Source organism: Octopus bimaculoides, chromosome 7 (assembly GCF_046866305.1).
Source record: "Octopus bimaculoides isolate indiv1 chromosome 7, ASM4686630v1, whole genome shotgun sequence".
NCBI classification, from domain to species: domain Eukaryota; kingdom Metazoa; phylum Mollusca; class Cephalopoda; order Octopoda; family Octopodidae; genus Octopus; species Octopus bimaculoides.
Window position 1 is genome coordinate 57,630,234 of NC_142934.1, and position 22,500 is coordinate 57,652,733.

General features: G+C 37.1%; 2 protein-coding genes and 1 non-coding gene across 3 annotated transcripts in view; 2 read left to right on the plus strand and 1 right to left on the minus strand.

Moving 5' to 3' along the window:
- Window positions 1-32: 32 nt before the first annotated feature.
- On the minus strand, window positions 33-114 carry Trnas-gcu (transfer RNA serine (anticodon GCU)). The gene has a single exon. It is a non-coding gene; the product is annotated as a tRNA-Ser (tRNA).
- Window positions 115-9,140: 9,026 nt separating this feature from the next.
- The window catches only part of LOC106873894 (uncharacterized), a 155,791-nt gene continuing 142,431 nt past the window's right edge, over window positions 9,141-22,500 (plus strand). The window contains exon 1 of the mRNA XM_089355367.1: window positions 9,141-9,224. The gene's annotated coding sequence lies outside the window, so the exon portion shown is untranslated. The remainder of the gene's footprint in view (window positions 9,225-22,500) is intronic.
- LOC149134703 (uncharacterized) lies at window positions 15,995-18,868 on the plus strand. The gene has a single exon (XM_089355360.1). It carries the CDS (start codon window positions 16,131-16,133, stop codon window positions 16,842-16,844), a length of 714 nt encoding a protein of 237 aa, XP_089211486.1. The 5' UTR covers window positions 15,995-16,130; the 3' UTR covers window positions 16,845-18,868.

The following is a 22,500-nucleotide window of genomic DNA, read 5'->3' on the forward strand; positions in this document are numbered from 1 at the left end:
ATAAGAGAACTAGAGAGAAAAAAAATAATAAACGACGAGGATGAGATTCGAACTCACGCGGGGAGACCCCAATGGATTAGCAGTCCATCGCCTTAACCACTCGGCCACCTCGTCACCCATTTGTGAAGAACTTGATTTCTTTATTTGAAAATATATTATACATGATAACTGCTTGAATGTATTTCTTGAATATCTTAAAAAAGACGGTAGGTTGGCAGAGTCATTAGAGCGCCAGAAAATATTTGTGCGTTGTATTTATTCTGACACTTTACATTCTGAGTTCAAATCCCGTAGAAGTTAACTTTACTATTCATCCTTCAACAGTTGATAAAATAAAGCACAAGACAAGTTTTGGGTGATGTAATTGACTAACCAATTTCCCCCAAAATTACTGGCCTTCTGCCTCAATTACAAACAATGACTTCGTATTGATTTTTAAGAACAATAATAGAAATAACGGCGTGCCATAGACCCAAGGCGGCGGCCTGGCAGAATCATTAGCAGTATTTAGTCCGTGTTTACATTCTGAGTCCAAATTCCGCCGAGGTCGACTTAGCCTTTCATCTAATCTGGGTCGATAAAATAAGTACCAGTTGAGTACTTAGGTCGATGTAATCTACTTACCCACTCCACTGAAATTGTCGGCCTAGTGCCAAAATTTTGAAACCGATATTTAATATACCCAGTTCTGAGTTCCATTTCCGTAAGAATTAATTTTGTTTTTTATCTCTCCTTTATTCGCCGCTCTGAAGAGTTGTATCTAGTCCCAAAGAAACTTGAAAAATAACACCAAGTTAGCAATCTTAAACCCTGCGTACTGACATCCCATTATTTACGTGTGAAACACGGGTAGCGTACCGTCATCACTTAAAAACATCTGAGTGATTTCATCAACAGTGTTTGAGAAACATCTTACGAATCCACTGGATGACTCCTACCCTAGATATGTGGTTTTAGAAAGAGCCAATGCAGTGAGTATTGAAGCCCACATCCACCAATGCATCGAGTATTGAGGTCCACGTCCCGTATTCTACGGGCTGATCATGTAGAGTGTCATGACAGCAGAATCCCCAAGCAAATGTTGTGTGGCGAACTGTCGCAAGCCACTCGACCACAACATAAACTAAGAGAGAGATTCAAGGACAACTTGAAAGAACTACATGGAATCTGTGACAACAGGAGTGGGTATACATCTTACGTGATAGGAAAACCTGAAAGCAAAGACATTATGACAGAGTAAGCTTATTCCAGCGAAATGCAGACGAGTGATCACGCATGTGGAGTTTAGCACAGAGAGACAAATCCGTTGATTCTACAGTTCCTCACTTAGTCTGTAAACTCTGTGACCACATATGTATGTCTTGTGCAGGCTTGGTGAGCCTCTAAAAAAAGTCACACAGAAAGATCTGTTACAAACTACAACGATTTTCTTGTTGGGGCCCATCTCACATGCACTATCTGCCAGAAAACGTGTATAAATTACTCGGGTTTATCTAGGTACACCAGGTTGCTAAGAGAAAAATTATCAGAATTGATCCGGAACAAGCAAGAAGTCAAAAGAATTTGCATGAATGTTGAACCTGCAACAAGTCCTGCACATCATGTGGCAGGATTCCAGAGCCATTGTCACTCTCATAACGTGAATGCTGTGATGCACTTTATTTAGTCACCCATGTTCATACACGTTGAACGAGTCGACATCCATCATGTCTGTCTGTCTGTCTCTGTCTCTGTCTCTCTCTCTCTCTCTCTCTCTCTATGTATGTATGTATGTATGTTCTTTAAATGCACCATCGTTAGCCAGAGTTTAAAAAGTAATCAATTGAATAATGATCAAAGGGAAAGAAACACAGCATCGAAAATATTGATGTTTGTCATAAGTTGTCTCCCTTGTAATTCTTCTGTTTGCTATGGTGTTTTAGTTATTTCCATCAGACCATGCTATATGACGATATTACTGTAGTAGATAATATCCATGTAGATCGTCATCCATGTAACATTTTTTTATATAATTGATGTGAATCAAAGTTTTACTTTATAAAGTAATTAGTAGCTCTCGCTGCGATCGTTCGGCGACTTGAATAGAAGTAAACGAATCCTGATGAGCTAACAACAACGAAGGTTGTCGTTTAAATTCTTATTCGATGCCTCTAAAAAAAACCTGCCGTATTTTCACAAGACCTAAATTGTTATGACTCTTTATGCATATCTATTCCTAACACAAGCTGTATTCGTACGCAGGAAGATTTTTTAAAATTAGAATTATCTCCCCTGACATTTAACACATTTCTATGTTGTTTATTAACAATATATTTCCTAGTTATTTGTAATACCACATTGATAAATGTATGACAAAACACAAAGGATGATTGCAGTTTATTGTAGTAGATGCATTTATAATTTTGTATATCTTCTTATAAAATTTTAGTTTGTAGGAATGCAAAATGCACATAAAATTAATGCTCTGTTGTCAGCGCCCGTAACTCATAGGAGAGAAAAACCAATAAATACAGGGGCCTAGCTGGCTGCTATGAGTTTGCGCCGAGACGTCAAGTGTTCTGAGACCCCGTACTACTGATTTCCTTCGCAAAATCGGTATAACAGCGACCCGTTGGAGAAATGAGCCCCGCGAAGTGGAGTGGTTGTTGCAATAAGTGTCGCTGGCCACTCACCGCAGCAACGCCATCACGATCATTACTGCGGGGCGCGGTTGAGCACTTCACTTGTTCTGGGATATGTTGTACATCTCCCTTCCCCTCGGCTGCTTTGCCCCCACCCACTTCTTTTTCCTTTTTTGATCTCACTTCTTTCTTATTTCTTAGTATTTAAATGTTCTAATAAAATAAAAATTATTTTTTTAAAATCTAGACACAGGAAATTCTTTGTAAAATGCCATTCAGTGAAAGAGGAGACTAAGCTACAAATGGCTGGGAACCACTTCTGTAATCCGTTTAATTCTCAGATGATCCATTTCATTCACCCGAAAAGCTTAGTCACGACGGAACTGTAAAAATGAAAGGTGATTTTTATACCATTTCAGTTCAAGTATTTCTGAGTTTATCTTCAAATTTGTTACTTCATTGTGTGTGATGGTAAAGATTTAATGCTTTACATACACATGAATCAGAAAAAAAGATGAAGATAATCAATATTAGCGGTTGGTATCGATCACCAATTACTAATATTGGTAAAAGTACCCTGATGTCAGAAATTTGTCTTCCGGAAAAACTATACAGACATGCAGGACCTTTGTTTGTGTTCAAATGACTGGACGCACAGGTGTCAAATAATTTTCAACATCGAAGAGTAGGATAAGCCATCGGATATGCTAAAAGCAGCTATGTAGTGGTAGTCCACTACAACAGCTCTAATAAAAATTAGCAGAAATATATATCAAATTTAGGTTTAATCAATGCATAGAAATATATGTCGAAGAATTTATTTATTCTTTTCAGTATCTAATCAAAAAATTACTTTCTTTTCAGTGAAATTTCAATTTGTAACCTTATTTTAACTTTATTGTACAATTTTAACTTTATTATCTTTAGAAAGTGCTTAATTACGGGGATTAATCGTTAAAAAATAAAAAGTTTTTTATCTTTGGTTTTAGCCTTGAAAGGAACGTTTTTGTGAATTTTAACATTTTGGTAAAGAAAAAAATTGCCTAATAAATTACTAATTAATGCAATTAAAAGGCCAACCACCCGAAAGCAACATTAGAAAGTTGAAATTAATTTTTATTTTATGATTCGTCCTTTTAATTTCCGTAAAAATTTCCGTGCTTAGTTAAATGTTTAATATCTCCTTCCTCGCAAGAATTTTTTTTTTTTTAATCTCTGTTACTCAATAACTCTATATATTTTCTTTTTTCTTTGTAGTAATGACAGTTTGAATTGCGTTAACGAAGATGACTATTAATCAAGACCCGATGCAAAGTGTAAGGATGCTTCATTTTCACATTATTCTGCCCAATCAGAACAGTAATAATCAACTTAAAGTTTACATAATGCAAACGATATTAAATAGTACACTATATAAATAAAATAATATTCGTAGCGGAGATTTTAGAACTAGCATTATACGGCGAGTAATAAAAAAAAATCAAGGGAGACAACTCAGATCTTATTACGTCAGACGATAGGGTAGATGAAGTGGTCAATACTGACCTCGGGGACGTGATGGAGAGGACTCTATGTAACTTCCAAAAGGTCGATAAACACCTGAAACAATTTTTAGCGTTAAGGGTGATGAAGTTTTGTGAACTGAGTCTAAAATAGTTCGGTACTCTAAAGATGAAGCTAATTTATAGCCAAATGTTGATGCAGTAACTAGTATTCAACACATATTTCACATTAAATATTTCGATTACTGAAGTTTATTTTCTTTATAAAATTCGTCAAGTATTTTCATTAAATTACTTTACATCCTTCTTGCTAAAACGCGGTAAGGACACAAAAGAATGCAAGAATTTTTTTAAAAATTAAGCCGACCTCGGTGGAATTTGAATTCAAAACATAAAGACGGACGGCATATTAACGTTTCTGCCAACTCGCTGCCTTATATCTAATATTGATTTCAAATTTCAGCTCAAGGCCATTAAGTCTGGGGGAAGGGATAAGTCAATTACATCGACTCCAGTGCTCAATTGGTGCTTAATTCCTCGACCCCCCCCCCAGTGGGTGAAAGGCAAAGTCGATCTCGGCAGAATTTCAACTCAGAAAGTAAAGACGGACGAAATGTTTTACGTTCTGAGTTGAAATTCCGCCGTTTTCGACTTTGCCTTTCACCCACTCGGGGGTCGAGGAATTAAGTACCAGTTGGGCATAAGGGTAGATGCAATCGACTGGCACTAGCCCCTGAAACCCCTGCGGTCTCAGGGGGCCTCCGCGGTTGAGGGGTTCCATGTTAAGATCAAAGTACATAGATGAGCCATCTAGTTACTTTGGTTAAGATGTTAACTGAAAATTTCAAGTCAGACGAAGAAAAAAATACAAAAGTGTACCGTAAATAAATTTAAAAGAAACGAAAAAAGTAAATGAAAAAAGTTTGTCAACGAATTCCCTAGGGAGATAAAAGAAAAACGAAAGAAATCCAAGACAATGAAAATAAGAACTTCAACAGAAAAGACGAAAAAAGAAGCAATGGTGATGAAAGGTGGGGGATATGTACTTATACATACATACAAACATACACACAAAGGCATACGTACGCACATAATACATACACACACACGCGCGCACACACACACACACACACATACACGCGCGCACACACACACGACTGGCTTTCTTCTGTTTCCGTCTACCAAATCCATTCACAAGGCTTTGGCCAACTTGGATCGATCGATCGATAAATAGATAGGTAGATACATAGATAGATAGATAGACAGACAGAGATAGACGTATACCAAACACACACACATCTCTTAGTCCCTCTCTCTTTCTTTCTTAATTTCTCTCTCTCTTTTTCTTTCTCTCTATATATATATATCTATATATATATATATATATATATATATATATATATATATACATATATATGGCGTTGTCGAAAACTTGGTTATTTTGTACCCAGAACAGTGACTTTTGACCTCCTAGGGCAATAAAAATTGGAGACAAAATTCTTTCTGTACAAAAAAAGGCGCGCGCGTACGCACACACACACACACATACAGAGAAGTTTGTATGTGTGTGTAAGGTATGTGTGCGTATCTATCTATCTATCTATCTATCTATCTATCTATCTATCTATCTATCTATCTATCTATCTATCTATCTATGTACATATATAGGGATATAGATATTGTTTGCTCACTGTCAACATGCATCTCAATTCTTCAACTGTAACTAGTTTGTGATCGACGTATTTTATTTTGCAAGATACTATTTGTCCCTTGAATTTGTGGATTTCAGAGAAAAGTAAGAAATTCTTCATATTTTGCATCTTTAGTATTTTAACATTACAGTTTGAATTGTAGAATTGTCTATACAATCGAAATATTGCAACAGTTAACAGTGAAATGTAGAATTTAAAAAAGGCTTTTTCGACTGTTATCAAGTCTTTGAGAACATTCACGTCTATTTTTCAAAAATATATAATTTGAAATAGTTTTCTTTTGTTTTGGACTGAAAATTCTTTGTATTTTAATGTTCTTGAATAAACTTCTTCGCATATAAAAGCTGAGACAACTATACAGTTGTTATTTTGAAATACTTGTCTCTTGATATTTGTGAGTCCATCGAATAAATATTCAACCCTATTAAATGTTGGCCTTCCTAAGCATGAAATATGGAAAGACTTCCTCCCGTCTCCCCATTTTCTCCAAATCGGCATTTTGAAATTTGACACCCCCTACCCCATTTCTTCATTTTTCACTTTTTCCCCCTAACCCTAACCCTAAAATCCTAACCCTAACACCCTAACCCTAAAACTCTAACCCTAACCCTAAAACCTTAACTCTAACTACAAAAATATTTTGAAATTTTTTTCAGAATCATAATCTCCGTATTTTTCCGCATATTTTGAAAAAAAAGTTTTACAAAAATTTTAGGAAATTTTTTTTCTGAATCATAATCTCCCTATTTTTCTGCATATATATATTTTTTTTTTTTTGGGGTGGGGGGGGGTTCTGAAAAAAGTTTAAAATAAAGAAATTATGGGGGAAGTAATTTCAAAATGCCAATTTTTGCCAATTATTTTGCAGATTCGTATTCTCCGTAGCCGAAAACGGGGGTCTGTGTAGAAAAAAAAAAAAAAATTTTAAAAAGGGGTGTTTTTTGGTGGGGTAGAAAAAGAAGTCTTGCCTGAAATAATACGATAGTTCATCTTTAGGATAACGTGAAATATTGAACTTCAGATAGAATAAAATAAAATAAAATATAGCTGTGGATAAAAAGTGCGTACATTATAAATTTTGATTGAAGGGATGGGACCTCGAAACAAAAAGTTGCAGGGGGCATCTAAATGTCATGCGACAGCCCTGATTGGCACCCCTACCTACAAAAAAATGTTCAGGACTGGTGCCTATTGTAGAAAGAATTGTTGTTGTTGTTGGTGGTGGTGGTGCTGCTGCTGCTGCTGTTGTTGTAAGGTGTTAGTAAAGTATCTCTATAGCAAGCCCCTCAGTTCTGGAGGTTTTCCTGGATTGTCATGTCAACTAAGAACGGTCGCGTCACTCGCCACAACAAGATGGACCAAATCATTAAACGTCTTCTAGCCAGAATAAATATCCCCTCAACTGTAAGATTAATGAGAAGAAACCTGATGAACTCACTCTTTGCTCTTGGGTTACAAACACCACCGTTAGCGACTCATTTGCTCCATAATACGTCCTAAGTGCTGCAGCAGAAATCACATGGGAATCACGAATTGATGATGTGTGCAAACACAATTTCCATCCACGTGATAGTCTGGCGGCATGACCAGGACATTTTGTGAACAGAGCCTACAAACATAGTCAATTTTTGTGCGAAAAAGGCACACTTATTCGGTCCTTGGTGGAGTTCGCTCTCGAGTCATTGCTGTCCTCACAGCTACATATTCAATCCGGCACGATAGATGAAGAAACATACCGCAGCAAAAAGGCAAGAAGAATATGCATTAATATGTAAAAATTAGCCGAAATGTTGAATTTCTGGCGAAGATTTGCACTCGTAACATACGTCATTTGATTGATTATCTCACCCCTATGAAAAAATTGCCATTAAAAAATAGGGTTATCTCCCCTATATAAAATAGAGCTATCTCCCCTATAAAAATCGAGTTAATATGACGACAAAAGATTGGAGTAAAAGAGTTAGATCCTTTTGATTTAATACTTCAAGATATAGTTGACGTTTGGCCTCCTCAATAGACATGGTATGATTTATTATAAAAATGTTATCAGATTCAATAAGATGTTTAATTTGTTGAGTTTTCATGTTCATTAATTTTTTTCATTTTTTTTTCTGTTTTGTTTTATTGAGGGTTAAACAATTTTTTTTAGTTGAGGGAGATAGCCAAAAGTACCGATAGTTCTAATAAAACGTGGGGGAGATAACCCAATTTTTTAATGAGGGTTCATGAACACTTTCTGTGCCCATACCACAACTGTATGTGTAATTGAACGAAAATGCTGAAATATCGTGAAAGCGATCGTCCTACCAATCAGGGTGTTGCATTCCCGATCGCAACATCGTGGTTTCGATTCGGTGGTGCATTGTGTTCTTCAGCACGACTCTTCATTTCTTGTTGCTCCAGTCCACTCAACTGTAAATGGGTAAACCTGTTTCAGCCTGGCTTTTCTATTCAAGAAAATGTTAACCTACCTGCTTAGCCAGCGGAGTGGCCTCATTCAGCAAGCCTACAACAAATCGAGGGAATGCATTGTGATCAGTATTTGATAGTATGGTCGTTTTTCGTGGGTCAAATACAAATACTAGCTTGGTGCCTGGTGCGTATATGAGCTTCAAAACCTGCAATAAGAATACCAAACTTTATCGGCAAATTACATTTTCCAACCTGTGGCCTGTAATATTAATGATGCTCAGGAGTATATCTCAAAGTTTTCCTCATATGGTGATTATTAATTGACAGAGTCTACATGCATGCTTCAAGTTTGATATTTATTTACTGGTTTCCTATTTCCTCTGCCATTTTCTTTCTTCACTTCCAATCGTGATTGCGTGGTAAGAGGTCTATTTCCCAATCACATGGTTCCGAGATCAGTCTTACTGCGCGACACCTAGAGCAAGTATCTTTTACTATAGCCCCGGGCCGACCAGAGCCTTGTGAGTGAATTTGGTAGATGGAAACTAAAAGGAGCCCGTTGTAAATACACACACACGCACACACACACACACACACACGAACGCACGCATGCTTGTGTGTGTGTGTCATCTATCAACGCTTGACAATCGATGCTGGTTTATTTACGCGTCCGTAACTTAGCAGTTTAGTTCAGCAAAAGAGACCGATGGAATTAATACCATACTTAAAGAATAAGCACTGGGATCGATTCGTTCGACTAAAATCTTTCAAGATGGGTGCCTCAGCACGGCTGCAGTTCAATGAGTGAAAGAAGTAAGAGATTAAGAAAACAGACAATTATGAAATTATCTCCCTTCCCTTGTATTTTATCAGATTTAAAACTCGATAGAGAGGAACCAGAAAAGATTGGATCTGGCAACTTCCATAAGAAAACAATATAGCAGTAATTCTTTAAAAATATCCTTGACTCTACTATAGTAAGTTGATATTTTATATAATTATTTTAATTAAATACCTTAATATATGATAATGCTATTTTCAAACTTGACTACTTTATTATATTCTCTTCATACTTCTTTTTATCTCTACCATACAATGATAGTTTAGATTGTTACAGGAATAAATTCCATAAATGCTCCACGAATGCATTTTCTATTACAATAATCCCTCGCCACATCGCGGTTCACCTACCGCGGTTTATCATATAAGCTTACATCGATTCCTCCGTGGTGTTGTTTTGCATTTATAATTAAATATATATATATATATATATATATATACTGTACAGTACTGTTTCTATTTCGTGGATTTTCACCTATCGTGGGGTGTTTTGGAAGGTGGCACTCACGATAGTCGAGGGATTACTGTATATATGTTTCTCTGAGTTCAAATTCCGCCGAGGTCGACTTTGCCTTTAATCCTTTTGAGGTCGATGAAATAAGTACCAGTGGAGCACTGGGTCGATATAATCGGCTAGCCCTCATCCCCCAAATTTCAGGCCTTGTGCCTTTAGAAGAAGGGATTATATGCTTCTGCATTTTTGTTTATACTGTGTTATTTTTGTATATATTTTGTTCGAATTTCTGGTTAGTTATTTTGGTCAATATACAGTTTAAGCCCCGGTCACAAAAAAACGGATCGTGTGAATTTTCCGACAGTCCTCTCCCCACCCCTTCGGAAAACAGTTTTTTCCAAAAATTTCTTTATAATCGTAATCTATGCTATTTGAAAGGTGTTTCTGTAAAATTTCATGAAAAGATATCCATTTTCCTGAAAGTTATGAGGGGAAAAAAACGGATCGTGTGAATTTTCCGAAAGCCCTCGCCTCACTCTTTCGGAGAACATTTTCCACACAAATTTCTTTATAATCATAATCTGTGCTGTTTGAAAGGTGTTTCTGTAAAATTTCATTAAAAGATATTCATTTTCCTGAAAGTAATGAGGGCAAAAAAACGGATCGTGTGAATTTTCCGAAATCATCTCCCACTCCTTCGGAAAATTTTTCCCCTCAAATTTCTTTATAATCGTAATTTGTGCAATTTGAGCAGTATTTCTATGAAATTTCAATAATATATATCCATTTTTCTGAAAGTTATGAGGGGAAAATCGGATCTTGTGAATTTTCCGAAAGTCCTCCCATATTCACACACCGTTCGTTTGCGCAAATTTTTGCTTTCACATTCGTTTCCAACACATTCTTTTACACCTTGTAGGCTGGGTTTTTTTTTTTTTTTTCGTGACTGGAGCTTAAACTGTATATTGATAGTTACTTTGAAAATATAAGTTTTATACCAGTTTCTTCTGTTTTTTTTTTCAACATCTTCTCATATTCTTACAGGCAACAAGTCTTATTTCTGTTTTTCTTTTAACGTTATTCTACTTAACCCTTTCACAAAGAAATGAAATTGCATTGCTATTCCAGTAATGATGTTAGATATCTGCCAAAAAATAGGATTGGTATTTTCTTCAAGTTACGTTGCCTCAATAAACTTGACATATCCCAACGAAAAATAGTGTCAAACATGATATTCTTCAACAAGAGGTAGATTGCTATATAAAATTGCTTTCCGCAGGGGTTCTCAACCATTTTAAATCTATGAACCCCTTCTCCATAGTCATTCGATGTTTAAAGACTATTTCTATAGAGACTTCTTTCAAAATTCCTATTTTGTTTTTCACACATTGACTTGTATAGGTTGAACTATATAATCATATACATACGTGTTATATATGTAATAAAGTTCAAAGTATATTTACATCATTCAAATATATCAAGTTATATACATTGCGTTCAAATATATTTAAAATAAAAGCCTACAGTTCTTTTTTGAGACTATGTTAGAGAAAGAAAGCTGTTGTTTCTTGCAGTACATACCAATACATACATCTGTAGTTTGTTTTCCTACTTATTCTTGGCCAACTATGCTTTTTTTCTTTTCTTTTAGTATTCTGCAATTTTTCTTTGCTACTCTTAATGTTTGCTACTTTTAATTATAACCGTATTTTTCCTTATTAAATAAACTACCTAATTCATACATTCAATTTTTCTTCAGATTCTCTTCCCAAAGCTAACCAAAGATACAATTAATATACAGAATATTCATTTTCTATTGTCCTTATTATAATGTACTCGATTTATTTCCCTTTAATTGACTTTCAGAACGTAGCGACGTGCGAAATACTGCTAAGCATTTCGTTCAGCGTGCTAAAGATTCCACCAGATCGACGCCTTAATAATAATAATAATAATAATAATAATAATAATAATAAATGCCCTGATGCAGTACCAGGCAGTGGTTTTCGTGGCTTCTGATCTTAATTGATTGGAAGTGTTATCATGTATGTTGTTTTGTCTTGGTGTAAAGATGGGCTACAGCAAATATTCTGCTTAATACCACAGATTTTCTTGTCAGTTGTTTGACCTTAACCAGTTGAGCATGTCTCTTGGTGGCTGACGATATGTGCATCTCTGATCACGAGCAGAAGTAGTGGGGGAGCATCATAATCATGTGTTGAGAGGAATTCTTTGGTGTTTGGATAATTCACCTTTGGAAACATGGGTATTTCGTTCGACATCCTCAGACAACTTTTATTCAAGGACATTTTGAGCGGGATTGGCTACTCGACCTGATGAAAATTCTAACTGGGCCTCACCTGCGCTGTTTATCTTGATATGAGATCACTATGTCACGCACATATGGTTGTGATATACGTGCCTGGTACACCCTTATCAGGCGGGTAGTCATGATGGGTATACTGGGCTTCGTATATTTAACCCCCGTGTCACTTTGAAGGCATGCACTGTTCTCTCACATAATAATAACCCTTTCTACTAAAGGCACAAGGCCTGAAATTTGTGGGGAGGGGGTAGTCCATTAAATCGACCTCAGTGCTTGACTGGTACATTTTTCACTGAACCACTAGGAGTTCACAAAAAACATTGGGTAGGGCGGTACAGGACAATGCAATGTGGGCTTACATAAAAGTCGTGTAAAAGGTAAAAACAGTAACAATATAAAATTATAACAATGAATAATTCCCCCAAAGAGGATAACTTCCTAAGGATGCATGTGGAGACCCCACAAAACCACGGTTGCCCTGATCACTAGGTCAAGTGCCCTCTCCACATCGTTTTCCTTCAACCTACAGGTGCATTCTTAGAGTAGACCCGTTCACTCGGACCATTTTTGCAACATTCACCCACCTTTTAGCAAAATTGCTGGGAAGCAGCACTCCCTCTTTACCCTCACTTTCCTTTGCAAATGAAACTTGTAAAAAGTTGATGAGGGCTTGACCAAAGAGAAAAGTATGTCTTCAGCCCTTTCAATCTGGTCCACCAACAACCGTTTTTTGCTTAGGCCACCAAACACTGCCTGAGCTTCCCGGCCAAAGGAAGGCCGCGGGACAATCTTCACAATGGACTCAGCCGATAGCTGGATCCGTCCTTCAGATTACAGCAGGTGTTCAAGGGCTAATTCTCGGCAGAGCGAGACACCTTTTCCCCGTTTTCTTTTTATCTCGTTCCTCGTCATTTTGCCTCTTACTTTAGCTATTATTTTGTAAAAACTTTCTATGCGACAGAAACATTAAAAGAATTGTTTGAGTTAATCATAGTCGATGGAGCTGCTAATAAAAGGTGTGACTGTGTAAGAAGATTGCTTCCCAACCACATGCTTCCGGGTTCAGTCCCACAGCTCGGCACCATGTGCAAGCGTCTTGAACTACAGCTCCGGGTCGACCAAAGCCTTGTGACTAGATTTGGTAGACGGAAGCTGAAAATCCCGTCGAGTGTGTGTTGTGTGTGTGTGTATTTCCTTTACGTTACCCCATATCTGTCTGCCTTGCGGCTTTTCGTCACTGGCGTCACCAGAAGTGAACAATATCAACGTTAAAGGCGCGGAATTGTAATGCTCTTTTGAGCGTTGACTGGTGAGGAATTTGCTACGAATTTTCTGATTGTTTTGTAAAATTTTGTTTGTTGTGTTTTTGTTAAATTTTTGAAACACACACACACGTAATAAAAAAATAGATCAAAGGTCCTTCTCGAGCCATAGACTCATAAAGCCGGTTTCCTTGATTCTTCAACGTAGCCATTCCCCGTCCCTGAACAGGACTCCGGTCCTTCGCAGTATTACCCATGTATGGCTGCTTAGTGAACTGGAGCAACGTGAAATGAAGTGTTTTGCTCAAGAACACAACGCATCGTCTGGTCCAGGAATCGAAACCACAATTTTACGATCATGAATACAACGCCCTAACCACTAAGCCATGCGCTGTCACTATGAACGTATAGCTTTGTGTTTGCCTCTCCTCCCCACCACCACCGCTTAGCAACAGTGTTGGCTTGTTTACGTGCTCGTAACATAGCGGCTCGGCAAAAGGACTGATAAAATAAGTACCAGACTTTAAAAAAAAAAAATTAAAAAGAGGAAACAGAAAAAAGAAAAATACTGGGGTCGATTCGTTCGGCTAAAACCCGTCTGCATGATCGCAATGCAATGACTGAAATTGTTGTTTGTTGTTGTTGGCCCTCCGTCGCTTACGACGTCGAGGGTTCCAGTTGATCCGATCAACGAAACAGCCTGCTCGTGAAATTAACGTTCAAGTGGCTGAGCACTCCACAGGCACGTGTACCCTTAACGTAGTTCTCGGAGATATTCAGCGTGACACAGTGTGACAAGGCTGGCCCTTTGAAATACAGGCACAACAGTCAATAAACACTCACAACGCCCGGTCTGGGAATCGAAACCGGGATCCTATGACCACTGCCCTAACCACTGGGCCGTTGCGCCTCCACTGATGACTGAAATCGATCGAATATAAAAGAAGGAAAAGAATCATATTTTCCATGTTGATTTTTTTTTAAATTTCACCCCAAAATTCCATTGCTTTCATACTTTTGCTTTTCTGTAAAAAAAACTTACTCTATACGAATTAGAAAGTAAATAGGCGATCTTTAGTCTTAAATTCGAGCCAAATCGAATTTTACGTTTTAGTTAGCGAAGGCGTTGCAACTAACATCTACTACGATAGAGAGAAGTGAAAGCAAGAGAGAGTGTGATCCATTCAGACAATGAAATTATCATATTATAGACATATAAGGTGTGGGTGTGTGATTAGCCTTGTAAGTGGATTTGGTAGGCGGAAACTGAAAGAAGGCCGTCTTATATATATATATATATACATTTATGTGTTTCTTTGTGTCTGTGTTTGTCCCCACCACCACCACCATCACATAACAAACGATGTTTGTGTGCTTACGTCCCTGTAACTTAGCGGTTCGGCAAAATAGACTGATAGGATAAATACTAGGCATATAAAGAATGAGTCTTTCGATTAATTTTTTTTCAACTAAAACCCCTTAATATGCGTGTGTGTGTGTGTGTGTGTGTGTGTGTGTGTGCGTGCGTGTACGCATACATGTATGTTTGCATATGATATATATGTGTAATCTACACACTCTGAAAGGTATTCGTAGAAAATTTCATTTAAAAAATACCCATTTTACTGAAAGTTATAGGGAAAACAAAGCTGACTTGTGTGAATATTCCGGAACTTCTCTTTTCACTCTCGGTAAAAAAAAAAATTTAAAAAAGTTTTCACGAGAAATTCTGATATAATCGGAATCTACGCCATGCGAAACGAATCTGTTGAAAGTGCGAGCTTGTGGTTTATGTGAGTGTGTGTGTGCGTGTGTGTGGTGGGTACTTTTCTGCTGATGAAAGGATGAACAAAAAACGAAAATCTGCTTCATCCGACAAAGTTAAGTATTAACTCTTGAGTATTGCAGAATACTACACGCCACGTAATACAAGCCCGCCTGATTATTGTAACTGTCAGCTACCAGCTCAGGTTCCACTGATCGTCAGGTTGAGAGAAAAAGAAAACAGAAAACTGCCAATGTATCGGCCGCTCTCCGATAGATTTATGGTTGAGACCTCCGGCGTTCTTGGGCCCCGGACCATATCCCTGCTCACCGCTATCGGGGCAGAGATTGCTGTTCGCAAGTGCGAGCTCCGTCAAGTTTCCTCTGGAGCACCGACTTTTCCATTTTGTCTGATGGGATCATGAGCGATGTTTCTATATTGTGAAAAGCAGTAATTAATTGAACGACTGGTCATAGATTATTGTAACTTATCCGAAGATGAATCTTGAAAAGGGCGTTCTGTTGGATCGATCACATTTTTTGTTTTTGTTTTGTATCCTACCATCAAGGGAACAATACACTATATAGCTCCAACACGTTGATTTACACCGCGAATTCATGGCATGATAGCCACGACAATTTAAACTGAAACCTCCTAGAATTCTACCAAAAACAATATGCAAAATCGGATTTTTACCGACCAAAAACTCTTTCTATAGTCTGTGTTTGTCTGTCTGTCTGTCTGTATGCATGCATGCATGTATGCATGCATGCATGTATGTATGTATGTATGTATGAATGAATGAATGCATGCATGCATGCCCCTCTTCTTCGGACTTTCTTCAATACATCCAACGAAGGGTTATGCTCGAAACACCTTTACATTAAAATTTTCCCTCTTCATCGAGTCAAACTAGTAACATTGACTGTTAACGCACTTGTGCTTTTGTTGTTTCTCGTTTTTGAATTTGGTTTGCTTTCAGAAGTTGTTTACGTGTTAACGACGCCCTACTTTGACCTGCTTTCTCTATCTCTCTCTGTTTCTCCTCCCCCCTCTCTCTCTCTCACACACACAAACGCACTGTTTCTTTCCGTCCGTTTAGTGTTTATTTTCATACTGATAAGTTTGCAAGTGAGCTTAAAAGAAACTGGCTGCATTTGTAAATACTATACTATTTTCTATCATTTTGGATTTACGCCAGATATATATTTAAAAAAAGATAATAAAAATTTCGAAATGGAAGCCGACTTTCTGGATTACAAAAAAAAGTGTGATGAGGATTTGTTACCCAGTGCATGGGTTAATTTTAAGAAAGTAATTTCTGCACATATCTCGCTTTTAAACAGCGATACATTGTTTAAACATTATATTTTCAGTACACTATTAACGCATATAAGAGGAATCGAGTGTGAAAATGCAGCGATTGCTTTTGACAACTTGGAATTATACACACGTCTACTTTATCGATTCCCTTGGAAATATGAATATCGAACTTTAAAAACTTATAATGGATTTTACAGTACTATGATAGATAAATTGATGCCATGCAATCGTGAAATTTTAAAAATGCTTGGATATATTCCTAATAATGAATCTGTTCTTGAAGGAAACGTTATTTTAGAGTTAGCTATTGTTCCCACATCTCAAACTTTATTAACTATTGGATTTGATTGCCTTGTTGCAAGCGCACAATGCAAATTGAGACAAAATACATTCAGTAATAATATGAAATTCAGAACTATCGATTATAAAGCATCAGATAATGACAAACGGTTCGCAAAACACAATAAATTAAACCATCAGGATGACGATTGGGATTCTAGTGGTTTAGAAAAGACTCTAAATATGAGTCAGTACGTTAAAAGCTACAGGAATGATTATCACGATAAAAATAGACAATTGAAAACGGGATGTAGAAGAACGAGGAATCAAATAGCTTGTAATTACTAATAGCGCCAACAAATTATATGTTAAAAATGTATTTTATACATTTTTTTAATATATTAACAGGTTAACTACAAAAAAGTAAACACCATGTGTGCGTATGTGTGTATATATATGCACGCGTTGCGCGCGCAATCGCAAAATAATGCAAAACGTGGACATGCACAGACACAAAATGATCGTTATAATTTGCAACATTCAGTGAAAAGAAACATGTTTATTGTTGTATGTTTGTTTATTGTCTTTTTTTTTTTTGCCAAATAAGCATACACACTATATATTCGTTCTCCATTCGTTTATGGCATAACTTCGTTTTGATCGCCTCGTTTATTACTTTTCTTATTCTAACTCATGTCCATTGTCCGGAAATCTTTCGCCACACATCTGTTACCTCTTCAGTGACACAACGGAACCTTCTAAAGCAAGCTACACGCTCGCGGCATTACAACAGACGATGGTGATGCTAAGGCGTTATAAAAGCCTTACACCTCACGGGCATCGGTAAGGCGAGCTGCCAGCGTTGACAAGAAACTTTGCCGTTAACTGCCCAGGTCCTCCAAACGTCTCAAACGCCTCAGGCTGGAAGATATGTATTCTGAAACATGTATTTCACATATATAAACTAGCTGGCCCCGTACCGTCAAAAATGACGGCTAATTGTAGTAATTTTTATATAAATGAAGTACAAAACCAACTTTTTAGTTTAATAATTGTTTTCTTACCAAATTTTTTTGTGATAAATCTATCTGCAACTAAGATACCTTGACTGGCTGTTTCTTTCAAAAGAAGCTAAGTTTTTCTTCCTTCTTGTACGACTTAAGACCACTTAAAGCTGGCCGTGACTAAATACGCGAGCTGGCAAGTAAATACCAGCTTTTTCGAACTAACGTTTCCTTTCAATTTCGCTCTCTGAAACCAACCGTAACTCATACGACTTAAAGCCACAAAAAGCAGTCCATAACTTATAGTTGATGTAAAGACTCCCTATTCAAAAGTTATTACATAAATTCTTTAAAATAAATAAATTAGGCACGTGCATGTGTATTTATGACATACTTTTCTACTACAGCCGTTTTATATTCTTGATACACTCAGGTAATAATTATTTTCTCTAATGAGTTTGTATATGTTTGTATAGATGTGTGTGATTGTAATAATTATTTATAACATAACAGATGGAATTTGGTTGGTAATTCAAATTAATACACTTGTCAATGTTATCTAGTGTTGTATTTTGAGATGTGACATCGATCAACGTTAATTACTGAAAAAACGCCGGTTAGTTTATATATAGTTACTGAAAGAATACTGGGTAAAAATTTCTTAAATAAATAAATTAAGGACACGTATAAACTATTAAATTAAGATGTTTTGTTTATAGTATACCTTTCAAAAGGCGGCGAGCTGGCAGAAACGTTAGCACGCCGGACGAAATGCTTACCGGTATTTCGGCTGCCGTTACGCTCTGAGTTCAAATTCCGCCGAGGTCGACTTGGCCTTTCATACTTTCGGGGTCGATAAATTAAGTACCAGTTACGCACTGGTGTCGATATAATCGACTTAATCCCTTTGTCTGTCCTTGTTTAGCCCCTTGTGGGCAATTAAGAAATAAGAAACGTTAGTAGGCCGGGCGAAATGCTTAGTAGTATTTCGTCTGTCTTTATGTTCTGAGTTCAAATTTCGCCGAGGTCGACTTTACTGAAAGAACGCTGGTTCACACATACAAACATTCACATAGTTCCCTTGTACATGCACACACATACTCAGAGTTGAAACGCTGATTTTCTTTTCACCGTAGAATTTCTATCATCCCACTACCACTTTGCCGTCACCTCTTCCTTCCTTATTAATCTATCACCCCTTCCTTTTTCATTCATATGTTGTAACTGAGAAAAACACGAGTATTATTGTAGTATATATTTATGAAAAATTTAGATTAATTTTTGCATAGTTTTTACTCGTTATTGTGTACTTTTTTAATGGTAATTCTATCGAATAAAGCGTCGGCAATTATCTGTTTCACAAAAAAATTGTAATATTTTTAGATTTGTGTATTATAAAACAGATGTTAAGACTCTTTTAAAAAAATTCATTTGCCTTTTTGTTTATATATATATATATATCAAAATAAGCAACAAGGATATCCAGAGGTAATGCAGTACGATCGTTTCATGCAACTCCATTTAGTTGAACAATGCAATCATTACATCAATTTAAAATGCAGAGCAATCCTCTATGCTGAAGTGGAGACATGTTCTTTGTCTATCTCCTTAACTTCTTGGAGATTTTAGGTATAATTATACTAATGTGTCCATCTGTTCTAATTTAATTAAATTTTATGTCTTTGTGCAACTGAGGATTGCTCTGCACTTTAAATTGATGTAATGATTGCATTATTCAATTAAATGGAGTTGCATGAGACGATCATACTGCATTACGTCTGGATATCCCTGTTGCTTATTTTGATTTTAATCACCTTACTTTGAAATTGTATGGATAATACCGTACTAAATTCTGGTGCCTCAACTTAAGTACCATATTCATCTGAATCTAAATTTATATATATATATATATATATATATATATATATATATATATATATATATATATATATATATATATATGGTGGTTGTTTACTCCTTAAACAGAGTTTGACCACCTCCTGCACCTACACCTTAGCCCTTTCATGGCGTCTGATGTGGCTTTTTAAACCAGACAGTGTTTTGAAAAAACACCCACACAGATTGCACCTCTGATTTGCACTACCAATACCTGCAAGTAAGTTCTGCTCATTGTGGATCCTAACATGTCTTTTAAGACCCCCATTGGATTTGCAAACCCTCTGGCACACACCACATTCAAACGTGTGCACAGACATATAATCAGAATAGCTGGATGAGGTTTGTTTTCCATGGGTTCGCAGGTGAGATTTGAGGCCAGCCAAGGACAGACATGGTCTGTCACAGACTGTGCACACAAAAAGGTCCTTGTCATTCACCTTCTCAGTCTTTACATTTTTCCTTAAATGTCTCTTGAGCCCTGCTTGCATCATCCTGGCCTCTTCAAATGCTTTCACTCCACTCCACACCCTTGTTCGCCATCCAACTCGATCTGAAGCGAGGACTTCTATATCTTTTGGGGCCATTCCAATTGACTTCATAGCTGTCCTTATGCCATCCTTAAACCTTTTTTTAGGTTTATGCCGATAACGTTTCCCCTCTGCAAGCTCACCATAAAACAGCTGTTTCGGCATGCGTTCATCTGCCATTCGAACAATATGGCCACACCATCTCAATTGGTTCCTCAAAATCATGGCTTTAATTGAGGGGATGCCTGCAGATGCAAGGATATCTGTGTTTGGAGTAAAAGAATTCCATTTAATTCTTAAAATATGACGAAGGCATTTTTGGTGGAATTTTTCTAACATTTTAAAATGCCTTTCATAACAGGTCCAATGATTTGTAAAGAGCCAGCTTTGTATTGTTATTTATATGTCGCTGGCGCCAGACGCGTGACTCCAAGCCACCAAATGCTTTTGCTGCCCTTTGAATTCGCAGGTGTATTTCCGTATCAAGATTTCCATCATCTTGAACAGAGCTTCCCAGGTAGACAAATGAATTGACAACCTCAAGTAACTTTCCCTTAACAAAAATTTTAGGGAGGTTACAAACAGCACCATACGCAGGTTGATACATTACAACTGTTTTTTTCAGATTGATGGTCAGGCCAAAATCATCACAAGCTGCATCAAATGCAGATACAAGGGATTGCAGACCCGATTCAGAATGACTAACCAGATCGCAATCGTCAGCATACAAAAGTTCCCTAATAAGTGAAGTAAAAACCTTCGTTTTAAACTTCAGTCGGGTCAAATTAAAAACATTCCCCGTTGTTCGATATTTTATGTAGATACCCTCCTCAGAGTTTTGAAAGGAATGTGACACCACAACGGCAAAGTATATTGCAAAGAGGGTGGGTGCATCAAGGTCTCCCTGCTTTACTCCATTTTCCACAGCAAAAGATTCAGAAAGCCTACCACCAAAATTAACCCTAGCTCTCATATCCTGATGCAAAGCCTTGACCATGTTTATAAACTTTTCTGGGCAACCAATTTTCCCCAGAATTAGCCACAGAGCACTTCGATTAACAGTATCGAATGCTTTGCTCAAATCAACAAAGCAATGGTACAGAGCAAGATTCTGTTCAATGCACTTCTCCTGTAATTGTCTGACAGTAAAGATACAATCAGCTGTGCCCCTGGAGGAACGAAAACCACACTGAGAATCAGACACCACACTTGGAACTATAAAGGTATTTAAACGTTCTAACAAAATGCGGGCGAGCACCTTTCCAACCACAGACAAAAGGGAAATCCCACGAAAATTACCACACAGATCCTTTGGCCCCGATTTATATAAGGAGACAAGAATGGCATCAATCCAGTCTTGAGGCACTTTCTCACTTCTCCAACAGTGACAAATTAAAATATTTAAGAGTTCCATCATTTTGTCACCCCCATATTTCAAGACTTCTGCACAGATTCCATCAGATCCTGGAGACTTGTTGTTATTCAGCTTATTCATAGCTAAATAAATGTCATTTAGAGTTGGTTCAGATGCCATCTCTTCTATAACTGGAAGTTGTTCAATTTTTTCTATCGTCCTCATATTAACGGATGATGGTCTATTCAAAAGTGCAGAGAAATGTTCTACCCAACGCTTATGAATAGAAGCGGTGTCAGTTAGAAGAAAACATCCATCTTCTGTTCTCACTGGAGCTACTGAAGAAGATTTTGGACCATATACCTCCCTAACATAAGAATACAAACAACTGGCATCATTTCTATCAGCTGCTTCTTGTGCCCCTTTTGCCCTATCATTCCACCATTCCTGTTTAATTTTCCTTAGAGCAGTTTGCACCCTCCTTTTCAGCTTTCTGTAAGTTTCATTTGAGTTGGGATTCAATGACTGAGAGAGCAGTGTATTGCCTAAGTTTTGTTTTTCTAAAAGTAGATCATGAATTTCTGCTGATCTATCTGAGAACCAATCTCTGGATTTATGAGATTTAAATCCCACTGACGAACTTGCAGCCTGAAATACTTTTGTTTTGAAATCTTCCCATAAATTGTTTGGGTCAAGATTAATACTTTCTATAGCGTCGTGGAATCTTTGCAAGTTGCTTGATAATTTAAAGTTTGCAACGTTTAACTTTTTGGGTATCTTAGGACCAGACTGTCGGTTTTTAGGTTTTATCGATATATATATATATATATATATATATATATATATATATATATATATATATATAGTTCAAAAACACATTAACAAAAAAACAAAAAAACAACAAAGTGAGGACGTGATATGGATAGTATTATTGGACGCTCAGGAAAGGAAAGAGAGAGTGTATGACGTTTCGGGCGTAGCCCTTCGTCGGAAAGATGGAAAGTTCGGAGAATGGAAGAACGGAGAAAGAGGAAAATGGTACCGATGCCCACGAGGTTACATGATGAAAAGACCGGAAGAGGAGGTGGTGGGGGAAAAGTTCTTTCTAAGATAGGAGAGTGAAAAAGGGAGATGAATATCGGTGCGCGTGCGAAAGTCTGCGAGTGTGTGTGTGATAACAGAACGTGTGTGTGCGTATGTATGTGTGTGTGTGTGTGTGT